Below are 27,440 nucleotides of genomic sequence, written 5' to 3'. Positions count from 1 at the left end.
GTAGACTCATTCAACTTGCAGGCAACTGGCATTTTTAATTTGTTGCTAATTTGACATTTAAATGTATACGAAAAATGCAATGAAGCCCCATTAACAGTGGCCACTCAATAAAATATTCATAATTCCATTTGCGTCCATTTTGTTTTTGTTTTTGTATTTTTTTTTTTCGTCTCCATTTTTATTTTTATTTTCAGTTTCATTTCCTTTTTTACGTCTCAGAATTTTATGCACTTTAGCCAAACTTTTTACAGTTTGCCATTTGGCATGGATAAATGGATAGCATTTGGCTGAGAAGAGCGGGTAATTTGGGGAATCATTGGTGGAGAGGAGATGGGAAATTGAAATGGGGCCAGGGTAGAGCAGGGGCAGGGGCAAGATTCGAGTCGATGCCATTCGCTATGTGACTGCAGCTGGGCAGTTATTATCGATGATTTTCGAGATGAATTTTTAATTTGAATTTCGATGGCTGTTTGGTTTTTCCCTTTTCATTTCGGGTATTTTTTATGGAAGTCTCGATGGACATGAAAAGCTCGTTAGCCGCTTTGAATTCATTGCGACTCCGACAATGCCGCACAAGTGCAACAAACTCAATGGAGTGGCATGTTTATTTACTGTGTCCCCGTGGCCAATTCCGAACAAAAAAAGAAAATAAAATAAATGCTGCTGTTCGCTATATCTATTCCTGTTTACGGCACGTAGCAACGCTCAGCAAACATTTAAAACAAGTCAAGCTGCCGTGCCAAGATAACAAACTTGTTCACACACACACATACACACACACATACACCCATACACCTCCGTGCTGTCTGCAAGTGAATAAAATACAAAACAAAACCTCAATTCAAAGTGAATAAAAATTGTTTTACAGCTGACGTTTGCTTTGCATTTCAAATAGTTCAGAGACTCCGACTCGAGGCAGACAACCATGCAGACAGCCCCAACCGCCCCACCTCGCAATGGAATTCAGTGCATGTCAAACTGCTAGCAGGAAGGCTTGTCCCCGACCCGATTCTTCATCCAGCTGCTCCTAACTAATTCCCGTCGCTGGCTCAAAAGGTCATCGTGTTAATTGGAGCGTAAGTGATGGCACCTGCCGCTATCTCCGCATAGCCACCACATTTACCCATGTGGATGCAGTCTGCTTGTATTTGTGTGATCAGTGAAGCGTTAAGTGTTGCTTACCAATACTGCATCCACTTAGCTGCAGCTAATATATATTTAGATATACACTCTGTAAATAGCAAAGCTGTCCAGGACTCAGCAGCAAAGCATTGTGCAAATGGACTTTCAATTTATAAATAATAATTAATTTAATGAGGTAAACCGAGCAGATATCTGAAATTCTTATTCTTAATTAAGATTCATTCTATATTATATATATTATTGCCTTTCACAGCAGTTTAGGCTAGAGGCATTCACACATCTCTGGCTTTACTCACCCGATCGGCCTATGGTTAGATTCAGGTCTGTGTCCACGGCCGTTGTGGCCGATGATAGTGACTTGTCGGTGGGCAGGGCCGGCGGCGGCAAGGGCAGCGGGCCCACTGTCGAGGTGGTTGTCAAATCGCAGCATTCGCGCTCCGGAAACTCACTGCAGCGTGCCAGATGAAGGGCGCCGCCAAAGAGCATGACCCAAACACTGAGGCAGCATGACAGAATTTTCAGATTTTTAATGCGAAAGCGGGTCATGTTGGCCGCTTTATCGGGGCGCGCTTTGTTCCCGTGGACGGTGCTGGAGACGCAGGCGTTGCGTCCGACAGGTTGCTGATTTTAATATCTCACCCACTATTGTCAACACTTTGTGTTCTTCCTTTAACTTTGTAGCTCGCGAATCCTTTCGCACTTTATAAACATCTATTTGTGAATGTTTGAGTGCTTTTAATGTTCCATTTGTGTCAGCAATGCCATTGTAATTGTTGTTGCTGTTGCTGTTGCTGTTGCTGTTGCTATTGCTGCTGACAACATTGACTTAATCCCAAACTGAGCTTGCTTCATTATGTATATTTTTTGCTTTAGTTTGCACAGTGCTCGACATAAAAATGCTTTGTATTACACCTGCTTACAATAATATTTCACTATGTTGTGTAATCAAGATTTTGCCATAAAAGGAAAAGCGTAAAAAATTAATATTTCAAGGTTCGTTTTCTTTTTTTCTGTTCTTTTTTTGTTGTTGTTGATTTCATTGACTTTAAAACATTGTCTAAATTGTTGAAAACGAAAATCTCTTGAAATAGACCGCAACCAGAAATAAATAGGACGAGAGAGAGGGAGAGAGAGGGAGAGGGGGAGAGAGAGAGAGGCGAGCAGCCAGCCAGACAGACCGACTATGAACAGCATTTACAATTACTTTCGACAAAACTTCTATAGACAACAATAGACATAATGCAGCAATAACGACAACAACACAAATACTCGTATCCATAGGCGGCCTTAAAAACGGAAGCACACACACAGAACGAGGCTCCAGAGACAGTGTGTGCAGAGAGAGGGGGTAGCGGGTGCCATGATGGAAGAGTCGCCCACAGCAAACGCTGAATAACATAAAAAAACTTTTTCATTTACAATTTGCTCACTGGGTCTATGGCAATGCAGCCAAAGTAGCAACAACGCCAACAACCACAACAAAAACAACAACAACAACAGCAACGACAACGACAACTACTAACAAGAAATGTTGAAAAGTTTTAGCGAATGCGAAAAGTTGTTGTTTCTGTTTCTGTTGTTGTTGCTGTTGCTGTTGCTGCTGTCGCGACTTGCTGCGGTTGTTGCGTTGTGCCAACGTTTTACAATTGTTGCCATTGCCATGGCTGTTGTTGTTGTCGTTGCTGTTGGCCAACTGACTGGGCAATGCCGTCCAGGATCGGAAAGCATGGCGTATGCGCAATGTGCAGCGACTGCGTTCGAGCTCAACTCAGTTAAATTAATTCACTTTGCTGCGCTTTTTATCGAACAAATCGCTTGCAAAGCAAATGTTGACTGAATCAATAAAAATATAATTTGCTGTGATTTGGCTCAAAGAAAAATGCAAACTCCTGCTGCCCCTGCCCCCTGCCGTCAGCCACTCGCAAGCGCTAATGCACTCACAAGTGCCGGAAATCGTCAGCAGGGAAAAGCAAACACTTCTGTGCACAATCATGTAAACAAACAGGCGACAGCGTTGGGACAGACAGCAGGCAAATGCCGCGTGCGTCTGCTCGAGCGTTAAAAAATTATTGCCAAACAACAACGACAACAGCAACAGCAACAGCAGCAGCAGCAGCAGCAGCAACAACAACAACAACAACGTTGACAACAAACAACGATGAACATACAGATACAGACATGTTGCAGTCAATCACCAGCGGGCGCGAGTGCACAGGCGACGAAAGTTGCTAGTCAACGAAGCGAACGTAGTCAAACACAGTGACACACACACACACACACGCATACAGAGAGATACACACACTCTCACACAGTTATAGACATTAACAGTGCATAGTTGAGAGGAAGGAAACTGCAAGGCGCGAAGGCGTTTTCTGCATTTCCCTTGTTGTTTCTGCTCGAAATGATTTTTTTTTGCTGCTCCTGCTGCTGCTCCTGCTGCTGCTCCTGCTGCCTCATGGAACATAACGAGCCGCACACCACGCAATAGCATTTTTTTTTAAGTTTTTTTATTCTCGTTTCTTTTTTTTTACATTTTGCAGCGCGTCGGCCGTTTGAGTTGTGCACGTTGTCAGCGTCGTTTGCTTTTGAGCCAAAAGTGTTGCCATAACGAGCGTAAAATGGCGGCAAAAGGACGATGAGGCAGAGCAGGCTGCCAAAGACAACAAGCGGCGTGTTCTAAAACAAACACTGTGAGTGTATATGTATGCGTGTGTGTGTCTATGTGGGAGTGTGTGTGTGTGTGTGTGTGTGTAGAAAAATAACGAAGTAAAAATTTAAACTAAAATAAAGCCATGTTTGCTTCACAAATTGTTACGTGTGCCTGACTCTGCCTCGGCCGCTGCCTCAGTCGCTGCCCCGGTATCTGCATCTGCCTAGCTGCGGCAGGCAGCACCTTTGGCCCGGCTGCTGCCTCGAACTGAAAATGTATTTATTTAAAGTTGCAAGTTGCAAGTTGTTGCATAAGTTAATGCAACGCTGCTGCACCTGAGCTAAAAGTCATTGCCAGAGCTCCACTGTGTGTGGCTAGCAAATTTGTTGGCAAAACGCTATAAGCATATTAAAATATATAGATATATGTATGTGATCAAGCTGGAAAATTGGCCAACACAAACTAAACTCGACTCAGCAGCTGTGCAAATAACTGTGTCAATGGTCATGCTTAGAGTTTGGTCAGCTTAACAGCCCAACAATTCGAGCTCCAAATTCGGCCAGTAAATTTAAATAGTTTTGCTCTCTCTCTCTCTCTCTCTCTCTCTCTCTCTCTCTCTCTCTCTCTCTCTCTGTTTCTCTTGCTGTCCTTCTAGTTCACCAGTGTGGTGTGTGTATCTGTGTGTGTAGCTGACCAAACAAGCCAATAAATATACCACAAATTGTATGCAGCCAGTGTCAGGCAGAGAATTAGCTCTGCATGAGACATTGTATTGACTTGGGCGAGCTTTTGGTGCAAAGATAAAATGCCCAACCGCATGCCATTCACATGCCGGCCAAAAGGCGATTTAAATTGAAATTCTTTAGTTGCAATATTCAATACTAATAAAGACACAAAGCAGACAAATCAACTCTGCCACACATACAAACCGAAAACCAGAGAGAGAGAGAGAGATAGGGAGGGAGAGGGAGGGAGAGGGAGAGAGAAATACAATCACATTCTGTATGCCACAGGCAGCTACTTAAGTGCATTTTCCATATAATTTACTAAGGTGTTTCATGTCGTTCGTCGTTCGTCGCTCGTAGTTTGTAGTTTGCAGTTGGTAGATCTAATTAGGCCTCTGTCAGCATCTCATGAAAGTTGCATTCCCGTTGACTGACTGCCGACAAATTGCAGCCGACTTGGAAGGCTCAGATTGCACTGACTTTTATGTAATTAAGAGTGGTCTACCAGGCAGCCGGCGCCCTCAACAACGACATGAATACGAGTCCCGCGTGAATACGACTTCGACTGAACAATTGTCGTCTGTGCATTGCAAATGCAATTTGGCGAATCGCAATGGCATTTCAACAAACAGTTAATAACCTTAAATTACGTAATTTAATAATATAAATGACAATTAATATTTTAAATTTAATTAAAGCATAAATCACTCATACGGCGCCTGTCTGAGATATTCTGCTTTAATTGTTGTTTAATTTTTTGCAATTAGTACTATAGCTCTACGCCGAAATTATTATTAAATTTGCAGCACTTTTAATTATTTGCTATGATACAAGAAATGCACAGACGTAAGAATACAAATATTCAGAATTTATATCCAAAGCCAAAATCGATCTAGTAATAATCTGCAACCATAAAAGCAAAACTATAGCTCTAGCACATTTAATTTCTATCACTAGCTTAAATGTTGACTTTAGCTTAGTTAATGACGGTTATATACGGATTTAATTTCATCTGCAAGCTCTAATGAATTCGTAATCATCTCCAAGTAAAACAAAAATATTTGCCTACTTTGCCAGCAAAAGGGATTCAGCAGCTGTCGCTGCCCCAGCCGCAGCCACAGCCGCAGCCGCAGCGCCGCTGCAAACGGCGGCTGTCTGAAATTAAAGTGAGTTCTGCGTACTTTTTGATAACAACAAAAACAACAACAAAAACAACAACAAGAACAAGAACAACCATAACAGACACAACAGCAAGAATGTTGAACATGAGTGGAGTTACTGGCAGGCCGTGTTTCTGGCTGTCTGTCAAGGGGTCGCAGAGTCTGTCTCATATATTATGCAGTGCGAGCTTCATTGTTTCTGAAAGTTGCAATGAGTCAGTCGGCTCATCTGATCGCGTTGTCTGTGACCTTGTCCGACTGCTGTCAAGCGCTGGCATCCACCTGCCAGTCTCAGTCAGTATCTTTGCTTGTGTGTCGTTTATTGCATCAGCTCGCCTTAATGGAAATTCACATCACAATTATAAGGCAGACTGAGGGCAGCGCACGCCACTTGGCGTATACGCAACGCGGCAATTGCTTGATTATTTTCGAGTACAACACGCCTGTATTTTAAGAAATTAAAATTAAAATCCATAGGCCTCCAGACAGCCGCTGGTTGGGTCTGTAATTCAGGTGTGGCCCACAGCTTATATTCCGTCCCGCAACATTCACGAATCTCATATTGAATAACCTTACATTCACTTGAAGCTCCATACGCAAATATTTGACATTTCTGGGCTCGCTTTGAGTCAAATGCCATTTTATGGCCCATTTTACGAGTATCGATTGCAGAGCCTATGATTAGACTGGGTGTGTTGTGTGAGTGTGTGAATCGGGGCAGCTGACATATAAGTCAATCGATAGAATTGTAAACTAAATAAACCGTTTTAATTGCGTGGCTGTTGTTATTCGTGGGGGCGAGCCACTCGAGCCAATGAAAACAGCAATAACCTTTTGGATTTTACAGCTTGAACTTTTCATTATCGATTCGAGCAAATGCCAAGAGGCATGGGCCAATTAATATGATTTCGAGTTGCGATTACGCAAATCGTTTTTAGGTTGCCACTGAAAGTGTGCGTCTATTTGTGTAAATATATATATGTATATATGTGTAAGTATATGTGTTTGCCTCTGTCTGTGTGTGTGTGAGCGACGAATTTCGGTCGTATCATTAATAAATGTCGCAGGAAGGCAGCCGGGTCAGGCCAACTCTAGCTGTAGTCTGGCTGGCTGAAGGTTCTGCAGGTTGTAGCATAATCCAATAGACGACTTGCACACCCCCACACACACACGCACACACACACACATGGTCACTCTCTTGGGGCTTGGGTTGTACTGGGCAGGGACCTGCTTGGCATTAGGATAATGGATGATTACTGGCAAACGTATGGCATGCGGCGTGGTGCCCATTTACATGCAGCAGCAACGTTAGTCAAAGTCATGTTTCAGTTTACGGTTGCAACAACTACACACACACACACACACACACACACACACATACCCACATGGACACACATGCTCGCAAAGTCAATTTCATGTACAATTTTATTTGCATACGAGTACTAAACCCAAACATAGTGGGAGAGTGAAAGAGAGAGCGAGAGGGCTAGAGACAGACGGCACTTAGACACACATTTCGGCTCGTCTTATTGCATGCCTTGCAATTTATTTGTCTGTTGCCTCGGCCAAGAAAAATAGTTGCTAACATCACAGAATAAATTTTATGCATTGACATTCATTCGAGCGCCCCACCAACCCGCATGCCAACCCAACCCAACCCAACCAAACCCACTTTGGCTGTTGCCCCATTGCCGAATGTTGCAACGAGGCGGACGTCAGGAGTTGCTGCGACAACTACATATCAAATTGACCCAGTTATATACCCTTATCCTGCCGCCCATCACTTGTCCGCTCTTGCGCTCATTTTTGCGGTGTGTCTGCATGAAAATTTGGTCAATAATTTGTAGTGCTGCACCACGACCATGGCGGCCCACGGTGGTGCGCGCCACCCACCCCAACAGCAGTGTCGTCCTCCACACACCTTCTCACTCGCCCATCAATCATGCTCTCAGTTATTGTTCTCGATACTCTGGGCCATTGTTGTTGCTGCTGCTGTTCGTGTTGTTCGACGTCTGCAATTGCATTGATTTTCAATTTTTTACCATGCAATATTTGTGTTTACATTCGGTGAACAGCACTTACCGCCCCACACACCCGCTTTATTTGCGCGGCAATATTTTAATAATTGCTCATTAAAATACACATGTTTCCATTTGCTTAATTTTATTGGACAAATGAGTTGAGCAAATTTAAATGCAACTGTTGAGTGCAAATTTAAAATGTTTGCAGGCAACGAGATGAAGAAGCTGATGGAACTGAATATCAAATATAATTTAATCTTTCTTACAGATTGTAACTCTTAGCTAAATTGGTACAGGCTTAATCAACTAATATTCTTCAATTATATCTCTTAAATTTTTTACATTATATAATCGACATCCATTTATGGATCCTATTGGACACGCACACACCTACACCCACACAGATACGGCGAACCACTTTATGTGCACTGTCGTAAATTGTTGATTACATGACACAGCGCTGAGATGAATGGGTGGATTTGGCGGTTAGCTGACCTGACGTAAGCGCTAATAAATAAGCCTCATACAATTCCATTTCAGCAGCGGCCACGCATTATTAATGCAAATTGCCCACTGATGTGTGAGTAAATAGGTTGGCTCACAATGCACTCTGCTGGTGCATTAAGTTGCGGGGACAGGCAGGTGCCAGGTGTTTAAGCCATTTACCATTTGCCATTTATCAACTGATTGGGTTAACAAACTGCTGCACATTGCTACAAAATCAATTTGCTCATAATTAAGGCAGTAACACGTTCACACACACACACAGACACACATGCACTCTTTCGCTCTTTTGAACAGACAAGTAATTTGCATTTGAGTTAACAGCCAACTGGAAACAATTTTTAAAATAACCAAAATAAAAATAAATAAAAAACTTTTAAATGCAAGTAAAATAACTAAAAATCTTGTGGAGCTCACAGTCTGGCCAAACAGACCGCATCAAACCGTTGCATCGGGACGACGGTGCGTATGCGGTATTGAGCAGCGAGCGAAGCTTCTCCAAATGCCATACAGTTTTTCGTTCCCGTTTCGTCTTGATACGATGCTACTACATTCATACAAACACGCACACACACACACACATGGACCGAATGTACATACACATACATACATCAAGTAATTCAGTGTTGTTCCAATAAAGTGCTTCATAAATATTTATTGGATTATCGAACGTATCGAACGCACACACGACCATACAAAAGCAGTCGAAAGCGTCGCTCCTGCCAAGACTCCTCCTGCTGCCTGGCACTCCTGGTCCTCGTCCTGTCTGTCCGAACGCAACGAGTGCCATTGCCGTAATGAATATAAAGCAATGAACATTGCAATAAGCGCACGTATGAATAAATGAGTGCAGTATTGAATGCCACTGACCAAGTGGATGAGTTGCTCGACGAAGAGAGACACACACATAGAGTGAGTGAGTGAGAGAAGAGGGGAGGAAGAGGCAGAGGAGTGGGAAAAAATTATATCCATGTCTAAGCGGCCGTCTGTCCGAATTCTATCTGCCATGAATGAATGAGTGAATTAATACGAATATGAATGAATACATGACTGCGACTCATCAACTAATAGCCAAAGTACTTTCTCCCATCCACTTGGCTCGCTACTGGATTGGGCGGAATACGACAGAGGTGTTATGGCCAATTAGCTACCTGAATAAATGGCGGTTCACAGCTAATTGGACTATCAATTAACACGCCTGAGCCCCAATTATTATATCGAATGCATAAAATGTCAACGCAATCGACTCTATCCTAGTTATGAGAGCATTAAATGGATATTCAATTATAGCGATGCTATTAAGGCCTTATTAAAACTCATCAAAATCTTGCACAAGGGCCAGTTTTCCAATTCCACAGCAGCTAATAAGAATCGTATTTATTATTTAGTTTGACACCTGGTAGTTACCTCAGTTACCTGTGTGCCTCATACGGACTGTTTCGGGTGCATATTTTATACCCCGTCGCTGTTTACATATATTATTTCATTCACACACATACAAATGTATGCATGTGTGTGTGTGTGTGTATTGCTTTTTCTTATTGTGAGTTCATTTACACATTTTACAAAAACATTGAAGCGTGTAATTCGAAATGGGAGCTGCCGTTGCTACAAAAGTCAAATAAAACTGATGGCAGCGGTGCAGCTAAAAAGTGAAACACACACACACACACACATGCACACAAATATACACAAAGATACTCTCAGTGCCCATACATGTAGAGCATAATGTATTCATAGAAAATGACAACTGACAAGAGAATCAGACAAATGGAAAATCTGACTTGCTGAGCTTCATTTTGCTTGAATTTTTAGTTCATTTTGTTCCGTCATATTTTGTTTTCCCGGTCATGAGACTAAAGAGACGACAACGCGACAGTCGGACAGCTGCCGGAAAAAGATACAACACAAATCACACAAATATTCGAATAAGTGACATTCGCTGCAACTGTGAACGAATCACGGGGCAAAGCAGCAGCCACAGCACAGCACGAACAGGTAGCTAAACTATGAACACCGTTTGACTCTATTTGAGCTTCACACTGCTATAACCAGCTGCAGTTGACAATCCCTGCTAAATGCATTGCATTCTGGTTGGTTTTGCTTCCTAGATTCTAATTGTTGTTCCCAAAACGATCAATTCGTTATGGGAGAAATCCTTTAAGCGACGACAAATTTAATTTGTGTTCAGATACTCAAAAAATAAATACAAAAATATAATTTAAATAAACGCAAATTCTAAATACATAAAATTTACGTTTCTGTCTTCTTTGGAATGATGTTTAGAGTATGGCTCGGCTAGTTTTTATACTTCATATATGAATATCATATCTCATAGTGTATTGAATCGTCGACACCCGAAATAAATCGTTTAGACTTGGAAATTTAGCTATGCGATTTGCAGTTTTCTGCTGTTCATAAACCACTCGGGGGCAGGGACACAAATTTCAGTCGCTCTATGCACAGCATTATGCATAGTCAGCAAGTTTTCAGCAACTTTGCTGTGCAAACTTCTACCTGCTGCCTGCTGCCTGCTACCTGGCATATGCCACATGCTAGACTCGAACACTAACTGCGTGCTGCCTCCATTGTAGGTGATGCAAGCGACGATAAAAAGGCAGCAACGAGTATCCAATACAATGCGCTTAGTGGCGTCAATATGGCCGCACAATTCATACATTGTAATATCGATTACGAAGCACTCGAACTCGAAACACGTTACCCACATGACTCACACGGACACACTGCCACACACACACACACACACACACACACACTAACACTATATACATACATATAGAGCAGTTACGAGGCAACTTCTGCCTCTCTTCTTCTCCAGTTCAACTCGGCCACTTGAGCCCAAATGCCGTGTGGTTTGTAGTTGGGCCACGCTGCGTATACGTATTAATAAAGTGCTGGAGGTGGCGGGGCACATAATTGCAGTCATGAAAAGCATTATAATACTTATCCACCCACAGCCTACACACACTCTGGTAGCTTTATGGGGACAATGGAGGGGAGCCCAGGGCCAGCAAACCACAGTCTGGCGGAGCGCATTGATTGATTGTATCATTGGCGATTGATCGCTTGAGTAATTGTTGTTGATTTAATAATTTATTGTGGTCGCAATTATTTAAACTGTTTAACAAAGCGCAGTTTACAGATGACAGAATCAACTTTAAGCTGGCAGCACTTATGCAGTGACATCATTCGCTCTTAGGCAGCCCATCGATCGGACGTGAACAAGGAACGTAGAGCTGCAAATGGAATTCATTGTGGGGCGACTTATCTACATATTGCTTTGTTAAATCTGCTTAGCAAGGAGAAAAGGAAAGCCGTCGAGAGTGCATGGTGGGTAGTAGACGCAAAGCTGCATTAAACCTAACTAACAATCGCACACGCTGAAGTAGGTGCAGCAGAAATGATTCATGATTCATTCGAAAACAGACGAAGGAATGCAAAGTGGAAGGACCTGGGCAACAAAAGCTGTGAAGGATATGAACGGTTTGCTAGAGCAGAAAAGCAAATATTGTTAGACTTGTGTTGCAAAATGTAAAAAAAAAAATAATAAAAACAACACGTAAAAATACAGAGTGAAAGCAAAGAAAAAAGCGCAGGTAACTAAGCAAAGAGCTACAAAACAACAACAGCATAAAAAGTGGGCAAGTAACAGTTAAGGCAGCAGAAAAAAATGTCAAGGTAAAACTAACAGAACTAGCGTCGTTCTGGCCGTCGTAACACCGGAAACGGAAATGGCAACGCCATACAAACACTTTATATATATATATATATATAGCAGCAACTGCTGCGAGTGACTTTAATGCAGATGCTCGGCTATAGTTCTCATTGATAAGCAGCGCAAAGGCAAATCAAAATAAATAAATAGCAAAAAGAAATGTATATATATAATTAAACAGGTTCGCTGTAAACGGGCTTGTAATTAGAGTGTAAAAGCGCGACAGGCGCAAAGTTCGAATTGTCGTTCAAAAGTAATTAAAAAGTTCGCAGCACGGCAAAAAGAATGAGGCGACATTTCGCGATTGCGCGAAAATAAAGTTTTCCACAGATTTGCTCAAGTTTGGCCAGAGCTAAAAGTTGAATGCATTTAAGCCTTTATTTCATTTAGCAGAGCGCCAAATGCGCACCCCAAATGATATCGTTGATTGCCAGCCCGAATGGCAATTCAGCAATTCAGCCTGCATTGCTTAGCGTATTTCTGTTTAGCTATAGTTTATGCCACAAATATCACAAATTGTGACAACAGCCACGACACAACAGAGCCAATGCGTCCGCGACTAACGGCGACAGCCAACGAGGGCTAAGAGAGGCTTGCCATGTGCAATGGAGCGCAATATATAGTGCTGCCATTTCCCCACCGAACAGAACCTGCCAGCCTATATGTCTGTAGCTCCAAGTGTGTGCGTCTGTGTGTGTGTGTGTATTTTGGGCTTGTGTGGTGTCTGGGTAATCACGTCATTATCACGTGAAATTTCGGCATTAACGTAAATTTACGATTTGCACATGAGCACGAGCACAGGCAAGAGCCGCTAAAAAAAAATCAACAACACAAGCAACGTAAAAAATAAAAATAAAAATAAAAATATATGGGTATAAAACTACTAACGTGGCAGCCTGAGTCTCAGTTTCCAACTCAGTTTCCGTCTAGCTGCCTGGCTGCCAGCGACGCACATAAACTCACATTAAATGCGATTGCCAATTTATTTACTAAGTGAACAGGCAGCGTGGCGAGGCGCGTCAAGGTGCTGCAGGTCGGGCCAGCCAGGTGCCAGCCCTAACATGCCACACCCCCCTAAAATACAACAGCAAAAAAAAAAAAAAAAAAAGAAGAAGCGCACGTGGTGGAACGAGCGCAGCTGGCTCAAAACTTGGCTCAAATTTTAGAGCGGAAATAGTGCTGTTGTTCTTCCACTCGTTGTTGTTGTTGTTGTTGCTGCTGCTGCTGTTGCTGGCTGGCAGTAATTGAAGCAGCGCCCAAAAAGTTGTTGCAAAAGCTGTGCCACAAAACACAACAACACACACACACACACACACACACACACACGCACACACATTTGGTTTGGCAAGTTTTATGCATACAATTAACGAATGTAGCACGCCTCCTCTGTTATATAGTCAACTCTCTATATACGTATGTATGTATGTTCGCTATAGACGAACAGACGAAAACAATGTTTGGCTTAGCACTCAGCTGGCTGAGAGCAAGTGGGGAACCACATTAACCCATTAGGCTTAAGCTGTAAGTAGCAGCAATCTTCGCTGATGGCGGGGCAACTCTTGAGGAGCTGGTTGCCTTTTCTTTTCAGCTTCAGCGAGTCTCAGTCCCAGTCTCAGTCCCAGTCCCAGCACTAGTTTCTCTCCCTATGCCTTTCCCTGTCCCAGTGTCTCATTTGTTGGCGTTGCGCTTTTTCGCTTTGCTCTACAATTTTCCAACACATTTGCCAAATTAAATTATATAGCATATGCAGCAACAGCAGCCAGAGCGCAAATCTCTGTGTTTTTTTGGCATTTTTTCGGGTTGTTTTTCTGGCTTAAATCATATGAAAATCACACTCGACTGACTCTGCTGACACTCGGTGATTTACACGCTGTGCGCTGGCTGCCTGGCTGCCTGCCTGGCTGTTTGTTGTTTGTTGTTTCACTTGGCACTTGGCAGCACGATCACTCCACGTTCCATGTGCACGTTCACGTTCACGTTCACGTTTTCTTTTCCAGCTACGTTCGGTGCTTGGACTTTGACACGCACAAGACTCTTTGAGCTGGCGTTGGGCATTGCCTGTGACACGCACGGAGCACCAATCAGTGTTAGTGGGGTCCGAGCCGGGTCACAATTCATTTGCATCAATTGTCGTCTAAGGCCACTCACACATATGCTGGACGAGCTGTCGAGTATTCGTAATTCTGTTCGCACGCGTACGCAGCACGCTTGCCATTGGCCGCGCGTCCGTTCCACACGAGTCTTAGTCGCAAACTGTTCTGTCCTTACGCCTGCTGCCTTCGTGTATCCTGCCAGCCGACCACTCGGCTCGCATCGGCAGTGTGTCGCTCGTGTCGGCAGCTCGGCACGAGAGGTGCGCTCGTGCCTTGGAGCGGAGAGCCGTCGCGTTTGGCGCCAAAATCTGTTGTGTGTAGAGTTGGCCACAGTGGCTCCCAAACTGTGCGTGCCGCAGGAGACTCAGGAGAATGCCGACTCGCAACTTGACATCTATGTTTATAAAGTAAGTAGCACAATTATGTTAAGCATGCTTAGCATGCAAAACTGACAATTCTTTCAGCGAGTCCACAGTACGTTGATTGCGCTGCACTTGAACGGAACGCGAATTCAATTGCGATTCGATTTCCCGCTTTATGTCGAATCCCATCAATTAGGGCCAGAGCCAAGTGGAAGTGAGCAGCGAGTGCGCTAATTTGCAGTGCTCATGAATCAATTACAATTACGAGTCGCTGCTCTCGAATGTGTGTCAAGTGGTGCAATCAACAAATCCCCAGCCCACCTCCATCCACACAGGTGGCCGAGTGGAGACTATGCAACCGGAGTGAGTACGGCAGAGAGTGAGAGCGAGAGAGAGACAGCCGTAAAGAGCGAGAGAGCGGCGCTGCAATTATCCGTTTTGTTTTGATATCGCATTCGCAGCGTAGGCCGCACAGTTAGAAAGAAAGCTTTCCGTGTTGGCCTAGGCAAGTAAAGCTCACGACGGCCACCGCGATGCGTGGCAGTGTCCAATAAAAGTAACGTATACGCCGCGACTGCCCGCAGCGTTCGACTGGTGCGACGCAAGCCTTGCGGTAATTGGACAAAAATGTAGAAGCCGCAATGTCGTAGGTGCTGCGCGCCTTTGGCGCTTGCCACCTTCCGCGTGCAACCTGCAGCCGTTTTGTGCTCGGGTTCGAGCAGCAGCGACCCATAAAACAATGAGCTCGAGTTTGCCTTTGGGCGCACGGGGTCTCGGGGCCGGCATTCAGAAATGGACTCAAGACTTGAGGACTAGAGGACGCTGGCACGCGGCATGTCAACGTGTCGCCAACGCAATAAATCCATAAAGCCCGCCCGGCCGTTGAACGCACGACTGAGCAGCCGGCGCTGACCCACCCAGCCGGCCGCAACCCACTCGCGTTTCATAATGACGCATAGTTGCACGTAGCAATCGGATTTGCTTTTCGGCAGGCGCATGAGGGCACGCAATTATTATCGCACGAAATCAAAGTATTGCCAGCTACCCAGCCGCCTGCTTTTGAGGCCGGCCCAGCCCTACCCCAAGGGGCGAAGGCACAGCACCGACTGGGGCATTAACGACTTCCTCTCGACTACGATTTGCCCATTTGTGAATCCGAACTCGGCCACAATATCAGTTATAATTATTTTAATGAAATAATAATAAAGATATAATTAGCCAGCAAGCCAAGCGGCCGAAGTACTCACGATAGTTGAGGCAAGGTGTGCACGATGAAAAGCTGCCGGACTTACCTGTAAGGAAACAATAAAACATTAATTTAATTACGAAACTTCTGAAACGTATTTGAGTATATATTAAATATATTAAATGTTGTTTTATTGTAATTCTTAAGACCAAAATTTATTTGATTTCACGTAATATGCTTAAAGCTATAAGCTCATAGAAAATAAAAAATAAATAAAACTCTTCGTTTTATGTGGAATCAGAACACAATCAAACATTCTCATCGTGCTCTACTTGCAAATCACAGTAATTTAAAACTTGAGACGGTGCCCGCTGAGAGGGGAGAAGCTTAGCATACTTACTAGAATATTAAATAATAATTATTAAATAATAAGTTTTGCCAATGTTTCTATCAATGCCATCAGTTTAATTATAATATTTAGCAAGAATTCCTTATGATTTCATAGAGATCAAGATTAAAGTTCTTTAAGCAAAATGGGCGCGAAAAACGAAAATACGTCTTTGTTTTAGAGGCGTACATCAAAGAGAAGGCAATCACACACACCAGCATAGTAGGTGGAGCAGCAGGAGGAGATAAAACAAAAGCGAGCAAGAGAAAAAAACTTCAATCGATTGTGTAGAAAAATAAAACAAATTCGTGTAATAAACAAAAGTGAACAAAGTGAATGCAGAGACATCCTGTAAAACCAGAGCAGAGCTTGCCACACACACACACACACACACACACACACACACATATACACATATACGCACAACAACAAGCAGCTGACTGCAAAATTTTGGATGCTTTGATGTACAAAACACGGTGCTCTGCTTTGTGCGGTGCAGGTGGCACCACAGCCGCCCCATGGCAACGCGGGCCAAACAGCTGCTGAAATTGAATTTGGAGCCGGGCTGGGAGCAGACACAACAGGACGTCGAGCCACAGATGAATACGTGAGAATTGCTTATTTTGCGCGAAATTAAAAAACATCAGAGGCAAGCCACACTCGCACACGGACAACGTCACAAACACGTAGCACACACTCACACACTCTCACACACACACAGACGCATACATACAAAATAGGTAGCTGCATTTCTTGGCGCTTGAAGCAGAAATCTCAACGCAACTGTGACAGTTGCAGGCACTTGAGCGCCCACTTGCCCCGCGCTCCAATGGGCAGCGGTTTGTTGCCCTGCAGAAGGCGCATAATTAGAAGCAGCAGCGAGGCAGGCAGTGGTACAGGCAGTGGTGCAGGCAGTTAGGCAAGCAGCCTGGCCAGCCACTTGGAGTAAGGCGCGCGCGCCAACAACCAGGAAGCCGTGACAACAATGCGTATCCATGTCAGCGCCAGTCAAGACAATTGCACTCAGTCACTCAGTCACTTAGTCAAGTGAAGCAAAACTTTAACATTTGCCAAGCCATCCGGTGCTCAGCTAATTGACGCGTAGCCAGCCCACAGCCCACAGTCCACAGCTCCTGCTCCTAGCACACCATCAAAATCCGAGCACATTTAAGACCTTTTCTTTGGGTGATGCATCAAATTATGTGTATGTATGTGTGTGTGTGAGCTGTATGGTGAAAATGTTAATTTCCAGCAATAAACACTCGCATACACGCACACACACACGAGCGGCCTGATGAAAGGGACATACAAGGCAAATTGTGTGCACTTGGGCCAGGTACAAGTCGAGCCACTCAAACGAACACCTTTCAATAAGGGCAACTCATCAGAAGCCGGTCGGAGTCAACTGGCTGAAAGGTAACATTGGGCAATTTCTTTCGGAACTATGCAGCGAACGGCTACGGTCAGAGGACACGTATAATGGAGCGCCTGTTAGTTGCCTCAAAAAGGCAGCCCGACTATGGAGTTAACAACAACAACAACAACAGCAAAATACAACCCTTTGCGTATACGCTATATAAACACACACAAAAGCACACACACTCTCACACTCACACACGTGCTGTAGGGACATGCGACCGGAAGAAACCTAAGCACAAAATTCATTTAAATAAAATTTTAATCGCATTGTTCAAGGAGCCCGGGCAAGTGAAATTGTTGCTAAAAAGGTTCAATTCTCTGGGGGCAAATGGTCTATTGAATAATTTTGATAGACTAATGAGCTGCCGGTCTATTCAAGTGTAAGCACACGTTCGCAATTATGCGAGCGAACTTTTGAAAGGGATGCCAATGAGACTTGTTGAAAATTTAACTTAATTACTGAATGAAAAGTGCTCAATGAATATGGCTGGGATTTCTTTTTTTTTTTTTTTTTTCAATAAAATAACATAAGGAAAACTTAAAAAAATGTAAGTATTATATGTAAAACATGAATACAATTATTCGAAAGCACATTAAAGCTTTGTATATATGGCTGGAAAGTTCTCTTTAGCTTGCCTGTATAATTTCTGTAACAACTATTACCTAAGAACATTACAAATTTTTCAATTTATTTATTTATATACCATAAAATAATTATAAATCATAAAAATCGAAATTGATTTGCAAAAGCTTATTACAGCTTTGCCGGGCTTACCCATAAATCTCCAACTAATTAAGCCAATGCCTATAATGTGTTCAACAGTTTTCGGAGATATTAATGCGCTTGATAAGCCAATGTCATCGCTCGCCGTGGCCAATAAAGCTGTATTGTGTGTTGCTCAAATTGCACCAGGCAGGTTGATGGCAAATGGTTGAAAAACAGTTATTTGTACCTGTACAGCTCTTCACACATTCATCCGGGGAGATGCACACATAGACACACAGACACACAGAGAAACAGTCAGCCAGGCAGCCAGGCAGCCACTTGGGTCGGGTCTGTGGATCGCGCTTGGGGTAAATTGCTTGACAGAACGCATGAATTCAAAACATTTGCCAACACCAAAAGCCGTCAGTTTCAGGCCGGGCCGTACCCAGGCCATGACGGAGCAACTCTAGCGTACACACACACACACACACAAAAGAGTCGGGCGTCAGGGCTGTCTAGTCGCTTTGTCTGTAACTGTGACTGTGACGAAGTGTTGTCTGTGTCTCTATTTTTGTGTATGTGTACATGTGTGTGTGTGTTGTCTGCTTCCGTTCATAACTTGACTCGACTCGACTCGACTCGACTCGACTCGCCTCGACTCTTGTCGCCTCAAGTTGACTTGACGGACGTGGCTTATTGTTTCATTTTGGGCTGCCGTCTGCGTTTATGACTGAAAACGCATACAATAGCAATTTATCATGACTTAATTGTGTGTGTGCGTATCGGTCTGCATGTGTGTGTGTACTTGTCAGTGGCGTGTCAAGAAAACTTAAATGTACTTAGTTTGCTGCACGTTCGAGCTGGGGCCAATTCAGCTTTCGCTTTTCATCTGCCAGCCGCTGTCTGCCTTTCGCTCTTTGGGTCCCCTTAAGCCTATTGCAATTTAGTTGCGGCTGACAATTGACAAAAACTTGGATTGACACTTTCCATATTCTCGGGGCTCTATTTCACATTTTAGCGGCATATTTCATGCACGCGGATAAAAAGCTATTAGGAGCGAAGAGAAAGAGAGAGAGAGAGAGAGGGAGAGAGAGAGAGCACCAGCCAACGACAGCTGTCTTCAGCTGCAGACCCAGTGCATAAATCTTGCGCCTGAAATGTCAGCCAAGGCACAAGGACACTGAAAAGGACGAGCGGGTCACAAAAACAGAGAAAAGAAGAAGAGAAAAAAAACGTCGTGCTGTGATAAAATGTCGCCGCATGCAGCTTTTATGTGGAACTGTAACTGTAACGCTCTCCGCTGGCAACTGTCTGGCATTTCTTAAGCCTGCAGATTAACTCGGGCTCGTCGCGGGGTCTCTTCAATTGTTGGTGGCGCCACGCCTCGCCCCTGCTGGCCCCGGCTCGTCCCGCCACGCTGCGCCTCCCCGCGCCTCTCCGCGCCTCGGCTCGTCTCGCGGTTTTTGGCCTCGTCAAGTCAAATTGCAAATTGCATATTCAAATGCGCGCGGCTTTTTCTAGTCAGCGGCTGTCTCTTGTACAAATAGCAAAGATTTGCGCATGCAGCGCAAAAATAAATGCAAATGGAAAATGGGAGAAGGGAGAGTGGAGAGGGGAGAGGGGAGCTGAGAGATGGGACGCGGGGAAACGGGTAAATGGAAAATGGCAAATGTAAAATACTTGACAGGCGCAGCGCAAATGTTTTGCTGCTAAATTGAAATTAAATTCGCTTCGCTGTACCCCCGAAGGCAGCGCTGCACAATCATATGCAACTGCTTACATGTCTCATATCTGAGATCTGACCCCAAAAACACAAATGCAAATGTCTTGCAAGCGCCCTTTGTTGCTAGCTAACGTCTTGGCTGCTCAGAAAGAAATGTGCCCAAAAAGCAGGAAAGCCGACAGCCCCAGCCCCAGTTCCAGCCCCTGCCCCATACCCCAACCCCAGCTGCAGCCACAGCCACAGCCGAAGGCGACCAGCAGACAGCAGACAGCCGACACTAATGCTGATATGACTTCATCTTCAAAAGGCGACATGGCAGCCACAGCAGAAGTAGCAGCAGCAGCAGCGGCAGCAGCAGCAGGATTAAGAGCTGAAGTTGCAGCACAAGGAGCAGGAGCAGGTGGAGCGGGCATAGGTGCAGCAGCGTTTGCGCAATATGTGGGCGCTATTTGTAGGACTCGGTGTTTGTGCGGCTGCTGCATGGAGTGTACGCTAATGATTCTACTCATTTTCTTGCTCCCAGTCAATTTAATATTCTCAGCGGCAACAACAACAACAGCAACTACGACAAGGATAACAAGTTGGGCTAGCTAAGAAGGCTGGCAGCGGCGAAAGGCAATGCCAGCACCTATTTAAGTTCCAGTTTTCGGTTGCGGATGCAGTTCGCCGAGTCGACTCGAGTGGAGTCGAGTCGAGTCGGGGCGAGTCGGGGCGAGCCGAGCGAGTCGAGTCGACTCCTGTGCTGCCAACCACTAAACCACTGATGACAACTTAAGAATGTCATTAAATTCTCATACAGAACACAAAAGCTGCATGTGCTTCATGGCGAAAGAATTGCCACGAGGATTTTAGGGACAATTTAAGTAGCACGGATTTAGAGACAGCTTCACCGCCCGCAACTACAACAACAAAAATTACAACACAGCAGCGGCAGCAGCAGCAACAACAACATCAGCATCAGCTGCAACGACAACGTTGACAACATGAAGAAACATGAAGATGCGGCCCACTAACAACAGCCACAACCACAACAATAACAGCAAGGGGAACAACTACAAATGCAACCGAAAGAACAAGCAAGAACAAGAGCAGCCACAGAAGAAGGATGCGGCATGTTGCATGTGGAATAGCAAGCAGTTGTCTGAGGCCGAGGCTCTGCTGCCCTCGCCCCAATGGGGCCGTAAGAAAAGTAAAAAAAATAAGAGTATTGTACTCGTGAGTACTCAACTTACAGATACCCTGTGGAAAGGTCTAAGCGGCACTTTCAGTCTCGATAGCTTGGGAAAGTTTTTGGTTATAATTAGTTTGGGATAAATTTAGTGATCTTGAAACTACATAAGTAGGAGGTGTAAGAATGGTAACTCTGTATACACCAGAAGGCAGTCTAAGCTCCGATTGATTCTTAGTTCAGATTGAACCTATTTGTATAAAGCCTTGTATATCTGATCTTTGGTTAATATGATCTGCAGATGGTAGAAATGGACCTCCATATACATATGTATGTAGACATGACTCGATGCATACTTTGTACACACTCAATATGCTGCCTTTTAAACACCTTCAGCGGGTACAGGGTATACACAAAAATGAACTCAAAGCAAAGGCACAAACTAAGAAAGAAAAATAGAATTGCTTGCACCAAGCTAGGCAGAAGAAATGAAAGCAAAAAGGAGAAGAAGAGCATGAAGAAAAGAAACGTATTGCTGCGGGATTCTTTCTTTGCGCTTGCGTTTCTGATGCAACTTTTTCCAAGCGTCTTCCTTGCGATATGTGCAACGCATTCGCATTCGCATTCGCATTTGCATTCAAAAAGTCTATTTCCCGTGCAATTGCAACAATGCTGTGCGGTCGTAATTGCATGTGTCTAACTGTGTGACTGTATGTGTGTGTGTGTGTGCGAGTATGACTGAGCATGTCCTAGCTTTAGCTTCCACTCATTCTCCCTGCCCTCTGCTTCTTGTTGTCGCTCGCCTTTGGGCGCAAAGGAAAACAAATGAGTGGCGGCTGCCTCCTGCGAATGTGGAATGCATGAGGCTGCGCCCACCCAGACAGCCAGCCAGCCAGACAGACAGACAGCCAGCCGGCTTATTTAGTATGCAAGTTTGTGGGCGACATCAACTAACCAAAATTACATGTATGCATACACACACACACATACATACCTACAAGGCATTCAAACATTTACACACGCTCAACATGGTTCATCTGCATTTTTTTGGTATATTTTCATTCGGCTTTGGCCACACGAGTCTTAAATGCTGTCAGCAATTTAATAATTTGCTCCATATGGCAAGTAAGTTAAGTGACTTGAAATGAACATAAGGACTCTATAAATGTGTCAAAATAATTTCATTTAATTGCTGATGTCGAAAACAATACAAGTTAATTCTTATTAATGAGTAAATGTGATCTGATAAATCAATTTGAATTTCAAGCTTCAATTATTCATGGAAATTCACTTTAGTTTTATGAGCTTAATAAAGATACAAAGAAGATGAGAATTGTCCTGAAGGTTGACAGACTTATATTAGAATATCAAAACAAATAAATAATGCAAAGCGAAGACAAACACACTTCCTGTTGGCAACGACACAGCCAAAGGGAATGTGGTCAGGACAGCTTACAGGATGTGGCCAGAGTCGGAGTTGCAATCGAGAGACATTACTTGGTAATTTTTATTTGCTTAGACGATAAGCATAAGCTGGCAATTGCAGCTGCAGTGCAACGCATGTCAAATGGAATACAAGCCAAAGGAAGGCGCCTGTCACAGGACTTGCACACATCGAACGCTTATTGACGACAGCCCACAAAGTCAATGCGTGACAGCGGGCATTTATATTAGACATTAAAAGGAAGCTGTGCAACACATTTCAAATGCTCAGCATGTCGCACTGTAGCAGCAGGAGTAAATGCAGGAGCAGGAGCTAGAGCAGGAGCAGGAGCAAGATGCTGCCTGAAGCAGCTGTAGCAGCGGATGCTGGATATCTAACCGACGGCTGCCATTGTTGATTGCGCATAAAAATATTTATAAAATGCAGATTGCAAATGTGAAATGTGATGCATCCCAGAGAGATCTCCAGATAATGCCATGTGGCTAGCTGCTCCTGTGCCTGAATGTGCCTTGGCTGCCTGCAACTGCCACTGCTACCACTCCTGCTCCAGCTACTGCTCCTGCTCCTGCTCCTGCTCCTCCTGTCTGTTATTTGTAAACGTTTATTTATTTATGCATATTGATTAGATGTGCCTGGAATGGACGCAACGAGTTGTTAGCCACGCCCTGGGCCTAACGATACATTCCGGTATTGTTACCGCAGCGATTGCCAATGTAATTGAAGCCACACACACACACACACACACTTGAAGACACTTGAAGATAAATGCTTGTGTAGGGCCTGCGGCAGTGGCAGCGTCAATAGCCTTGTTTTTGTTTTCCTTCTGCCTGTTCGCAACGCGATTTTCATTTCATTTCGTAACAGAATTTTCTTCATTTTCTTTTTTCTTTTTTTCTTCATTTCACACATGATTTCTGATTGCCAGCCTAATGCGTCGACAACGACAACTGCGGAGCCAGCGGCAGCGGCAGTGGCAGGAGTAGGAGCTCGACTTACGGCAGGAGGAGGCGAGTGCGGCTGCGGCTGCGGCTGAGACTCACTAAAAGCGAAAAGCTCAAGAAATACGTGAAACCAGATAAACGAAAGTGAAAGCAGCTAAAAAAAAATTGCATGTAATGAATAAATTTGGAGTCAAACAGGTGAATGGGGGCGGCAATTGGGCGGTGTGTGGGGGCGTGGCAAACGCGGTGAAAATGAGCCAGGAAAAACGTGTAATGGAATTGCTGTTGCGTTGAATTTTTCAATTTCATTCAATTTGGAGCCAACGACGCTGATGCCACAGCAGCACACGCAGGAAATTTTTAAAGTGGTTGAGTGCTGCGGTCTGGTGTTGCAGGCCGATGGTGGTGCACGGCTGAAATGGTGGGCGGGGCGGCTCTAAAGTTTCCAACGGAAATGTAGCAATTTGTATGCTGCGCCTAAACGAATTTTAACGATATGTGAAATGATATTCGACTTGGGCACTGATCAAAATTGTATGTTCGCATTGTGGGGTAGACAGAGAGAGAGAGAGAGAGAGAGAGAGAGCGAGAGAGAGAGGGAGGGGAGAGTAGTCCAAGGCACGCCTCAAACACACCTCCTCCCCACACACACACACACACATTCACACGTGTATCTATGTGCGTTTGCGGTTCTTTACGTAATTTCACCTTTCGGCAAATTGCCCGACCAAAAGCTCATTAAAAAGTCAACGTATGGCGTCGAGGCTCTTAAACTCGTAATGCCATAGAGCTGCGGGACGTGGCGTGGGCAGTGAGGGCAGCGAGGGCTGTCGAGGAGGGCGAGGGGGTGGCGCATTGCCACAGTATGGCCAGCCAATTCACACAACATACTCTGGCAACGCCGCTGCGTGACAGCCACAAACAAGCTGGCAGCTCAAATGGGCTTAAGACGAGCACAAGGACGAGCCCAGCAGCGGCGGGACAAATGCGACAGCATGTTGCCCATGGACACGGCATCCAGCGCCCTGCTGCGGGTGGCGGGTGTGGGTGGCAGGCAGCGGGCGCGCCGGCAGCGGGGGCAACTTTGTTTTTGCTTTGAGTTGTCGCCACAAACTGCAAAGTGTCAACAACTTGTAATCACCAGCGCAGGCTGGCAGGTAGTCGAGGGCAGACAGAAAGGGCGATGTGGGGCGGGGCACGGTGTTGGCTTGCAGCCTACACTCGGTCACATTTTAACACCTGCTCGTTATCAACTTTTGCTCGCTGTGCAAAAACAAAAACCAGAGCTGCATAGTAAAAAAAAAAAAAGCCAGTTGCAATACCAAAAACTTTGCTTTCTGGCTATGCCATACATATTATATATATAAATATATACATACATATAAGTATGTAGTTTTTTTTTTTTTTTTTTTGGTTACTTTCTGGCTTTGGCCCAAAAGCTGTCAGGCCCGTCCAGAATTATGTCAAAGTTTGTGGCACACGAAAAATGAGCAGAAACCGAAGGCCATGTAAAAACTGCATAAAACAAATGCCATAAAGTTAGAGTATGGGAGGCGGTAGGTGGTGGGCGTGGCGGCTCATTAGTGCTGTCAGCTGCGACTCCGAAAAGGTAAACGTGGTAGCCCTGTCATTGGCATGCGGTCTAGGCCCAACACTAGCCCACACACAATTTTCACACCTTTTCGAAACACAAAATGTTTAAGCATTCTGTTGACAGTAACTACGAGAATATCCTAATATTGAATCACATTCCATTGCCACATATCCAGCAGAATTCATTTGAGTTGAATTTAATTATAACAAACGGAGTGCTTTAGTAAAGATCATAATAAACAAATATCGTTGGATAAGAAGAGAATCAAATAAATTCATACGTTTCTTAATATGACATGCAGCTGTAAAATACGCATGCAGGAATGTTAGCATGCGCATGTCTAAGCCTTTTTGTATTTATGTGTGTTTGTAGTTGTCAACAGGCATGCCAAATGTAATGCAGAAATTGCTATGAGTTTCATAAAGGCCTTAATTTAACGAGGTTTTATTGGTTGGCTAAGTTACTAAATTTATATTTAGCATTATAATATCACACGTTCAACGAATCAGACATAATTAAAGCATGCTCTTATATTTACTTATATTTAAGCAAATATTAACTAGCTGATATTTCTTAAGAAAAAACTGCAATATTAAACCAGTTACACATTTTTTTAAATTTGAATGCTCCCTCGAAGCACTTAAATATATATTACGCATCGATCGAACAATTTCACTAGTTTTCCTGCCCAGAAATGCGATACGAAAAGAAATTGTGTAATTCAGCGAAATTATTTGCAAAGAATGTGGGAACTGGAATGGGACATAGATAAATTAGGTTGGCCAGGCCTGAAGCCGTTGCCCTTTCTTTGCTTCTCTGCTGCAGACTTTAGAGTGTAAAGTGAAAACGAGAACGAGAGCGAAATCGAATCGAATTTTATCTGCTTAGCATATTTGGCGGTGGCAACAACAAAGGGCGCAAACGACTGTCGAGGGATGCCCCTGCGAAAGGCATAAAACAATTTAGATTCAATGCGAGGGATATGCGTTCCACTATAGCCAAGGATATGTCGAAGGATATACAATATACGAAATTCGATATGCATACGCCGTGGAGGCCGTGGAGCGGCGATAAATGTGCAAATTTCCTCAGCGCTCGACTGATTAAATGCCACTGAAAACATAAATTGCCACTGAAAACAACATTAGCCAAGGGAGGCACACAAACACACACAAACATACACGCACACATGCACAAAGCCTCGCACGCACACACATTGAAATACGTACGAAGCCGCCTTTGACCTTAATTTGAATAAATACTCCAACATATTCGTACACGCAGAGATTAGGCGTCTGGCAAACTACATCGTGAATGGTAAATCGGCTCTTGGTGGGCTTTTCGGCTCGTAGTTTGGCAGGAAGCGACTTCAAAGCAATTATTATTACCATATTTGACGTTGCCCTGTCCCTGTCCCTGTACCTGGCTGTGGCTCCCTCGGTGTTGCCGCTGCTGTTGCCTTTGCCCTTGCTGCTGCCACTAATTACTTGGCACACAAAGCGCAAATGCCGACTAAACAATGCGTTACGCATACGCCGAGTCGGTGCTTTAGCCACGGCTGCCGGCATCGACTCGAAATATCTTCATAATACTATTAATGGGAAAATGAAAAATGCAAACGGAATTGACGAAAAAAAAGCCAAGCCACGCCCATTGGTCAACCAGCCTGACAGCCCGCCTCGACCTCAGGCACCTCAGTTGTCTGCTTTGATTAATGGACGGCCATTTCGGGCATCGAGAGCTGGCCTCCGGTCATGTCCTAAGCGAACAAACGTCAAACGTCGAACGTTTTATTCGCTGAAAGTCGAGACGAAAGTGTCGAAAAGTGAGCAATCACTGTGAGTGTGACGCGTCCAGCGACGAGCACGCAATTTACTTATTACCCATTAATGGCCAAACAGCAGAAGCAACAGCAACAACTACTACAAGAGGTGCCACAGCACGCCAGCTGGTTGAGAATGTCAGAAAACGTGTTGAGCAATCGATCAAAGCCGCAATGAAGTGAGTTGAGTGAAGGCGCCGCATCGGCCAAATCGGGCGCTTCATTAAACGCGACGGAGGATGACAAATCATGTCGTTGACAATGCGCGCACAGGACGACAGGACGGCAGGACAACAACCAACAATGACGCAAGGACATTGAAATAAAGTGACGCCTCGACTGCTCACCTGCTCGCTTGCTCACCTGCTCACCTGCCGGATGACGGAGCTCCTCAGAAGCGCAGCAAATAATATTTTAAGTGCGTAGCTCCAGACAAATTTCAAATCACAATCTCATGCCTAGTCGAACCGAGCCGAGCTGAGTCGCCTCGAGCCAGCCAAGAATTGTTCGGCCACACGCAAATATAATTAAGCGCAACACAAACGCACGAGTAATAAAAAAATATATATATGTATATGCTGAAGGCCCAACACGCCAACCCAATCCAAACGCTTGCAGCCGACTTCCGGCGCCCGCAGACGACAACTGGGCGGAG

General features: G+C 44.4%; 1 protein-coding gene across 10 annotated transcripts in view; it reads right to left on the bottom strand.

Annotated features, from left to right (window-relative positions):
* The window catches only part of LOC6574961, a 111,259-nt gene that overhangs the window by 57,220 nt on the left and 26,599 nt on the right, over window positions 1-27,440 (bottom strand). For 3 of the 10 annotated variants that reach the window (XM_015167759.3, XM_015167757.3, XM_015167754.3), the window contains exons 1-2: window positions 14,088-14,188; window positions 1,440-2,055 (exon numbers count right to left, since the gene is read on the bottom strand). The exons of 2 other annotated variants lie outside the window; for them this stretch is intronic. In XM_015167759.3, the coding sequence (XP_015023245.1) occupies window positions 1,440-1,689 (250 nt within the window). In that variant the 5' untranslated portion in view covers window positions 1,690-2,055; window positions 14,088-14,188. Of the gene's footprint in view, window positions 1-1,439; window positions 2,076-13,783; window positions 14,197-27,440 lie in introns of those variants that run through there. 5 more of the 10 variants (XM_044007894.1, XM_015167758.3, XM_044007893.1 and 2 more) reach the window with 5 other exon arrangements.

The sequence above is a fragment of the Drosophila mojavensis genome, unplaced genomic scaffold (assembly GCF_018153725.1).
Source record: "Drosophila mojavensis isolate 15081-1352.22 unplaced genomic scaffold, ASM1815372v1 contig_231, whole genome shotgun sequence".
Lineage (NCBI taxonomy): Eukaryota > Metazoa > Arthropoda > Insecta > Diptera > Drosophilidae > Drosophila > Drosophila mojavensis.
This window is presented reverse-complemented; position numbering and strand designations above follow the sequence as displayed.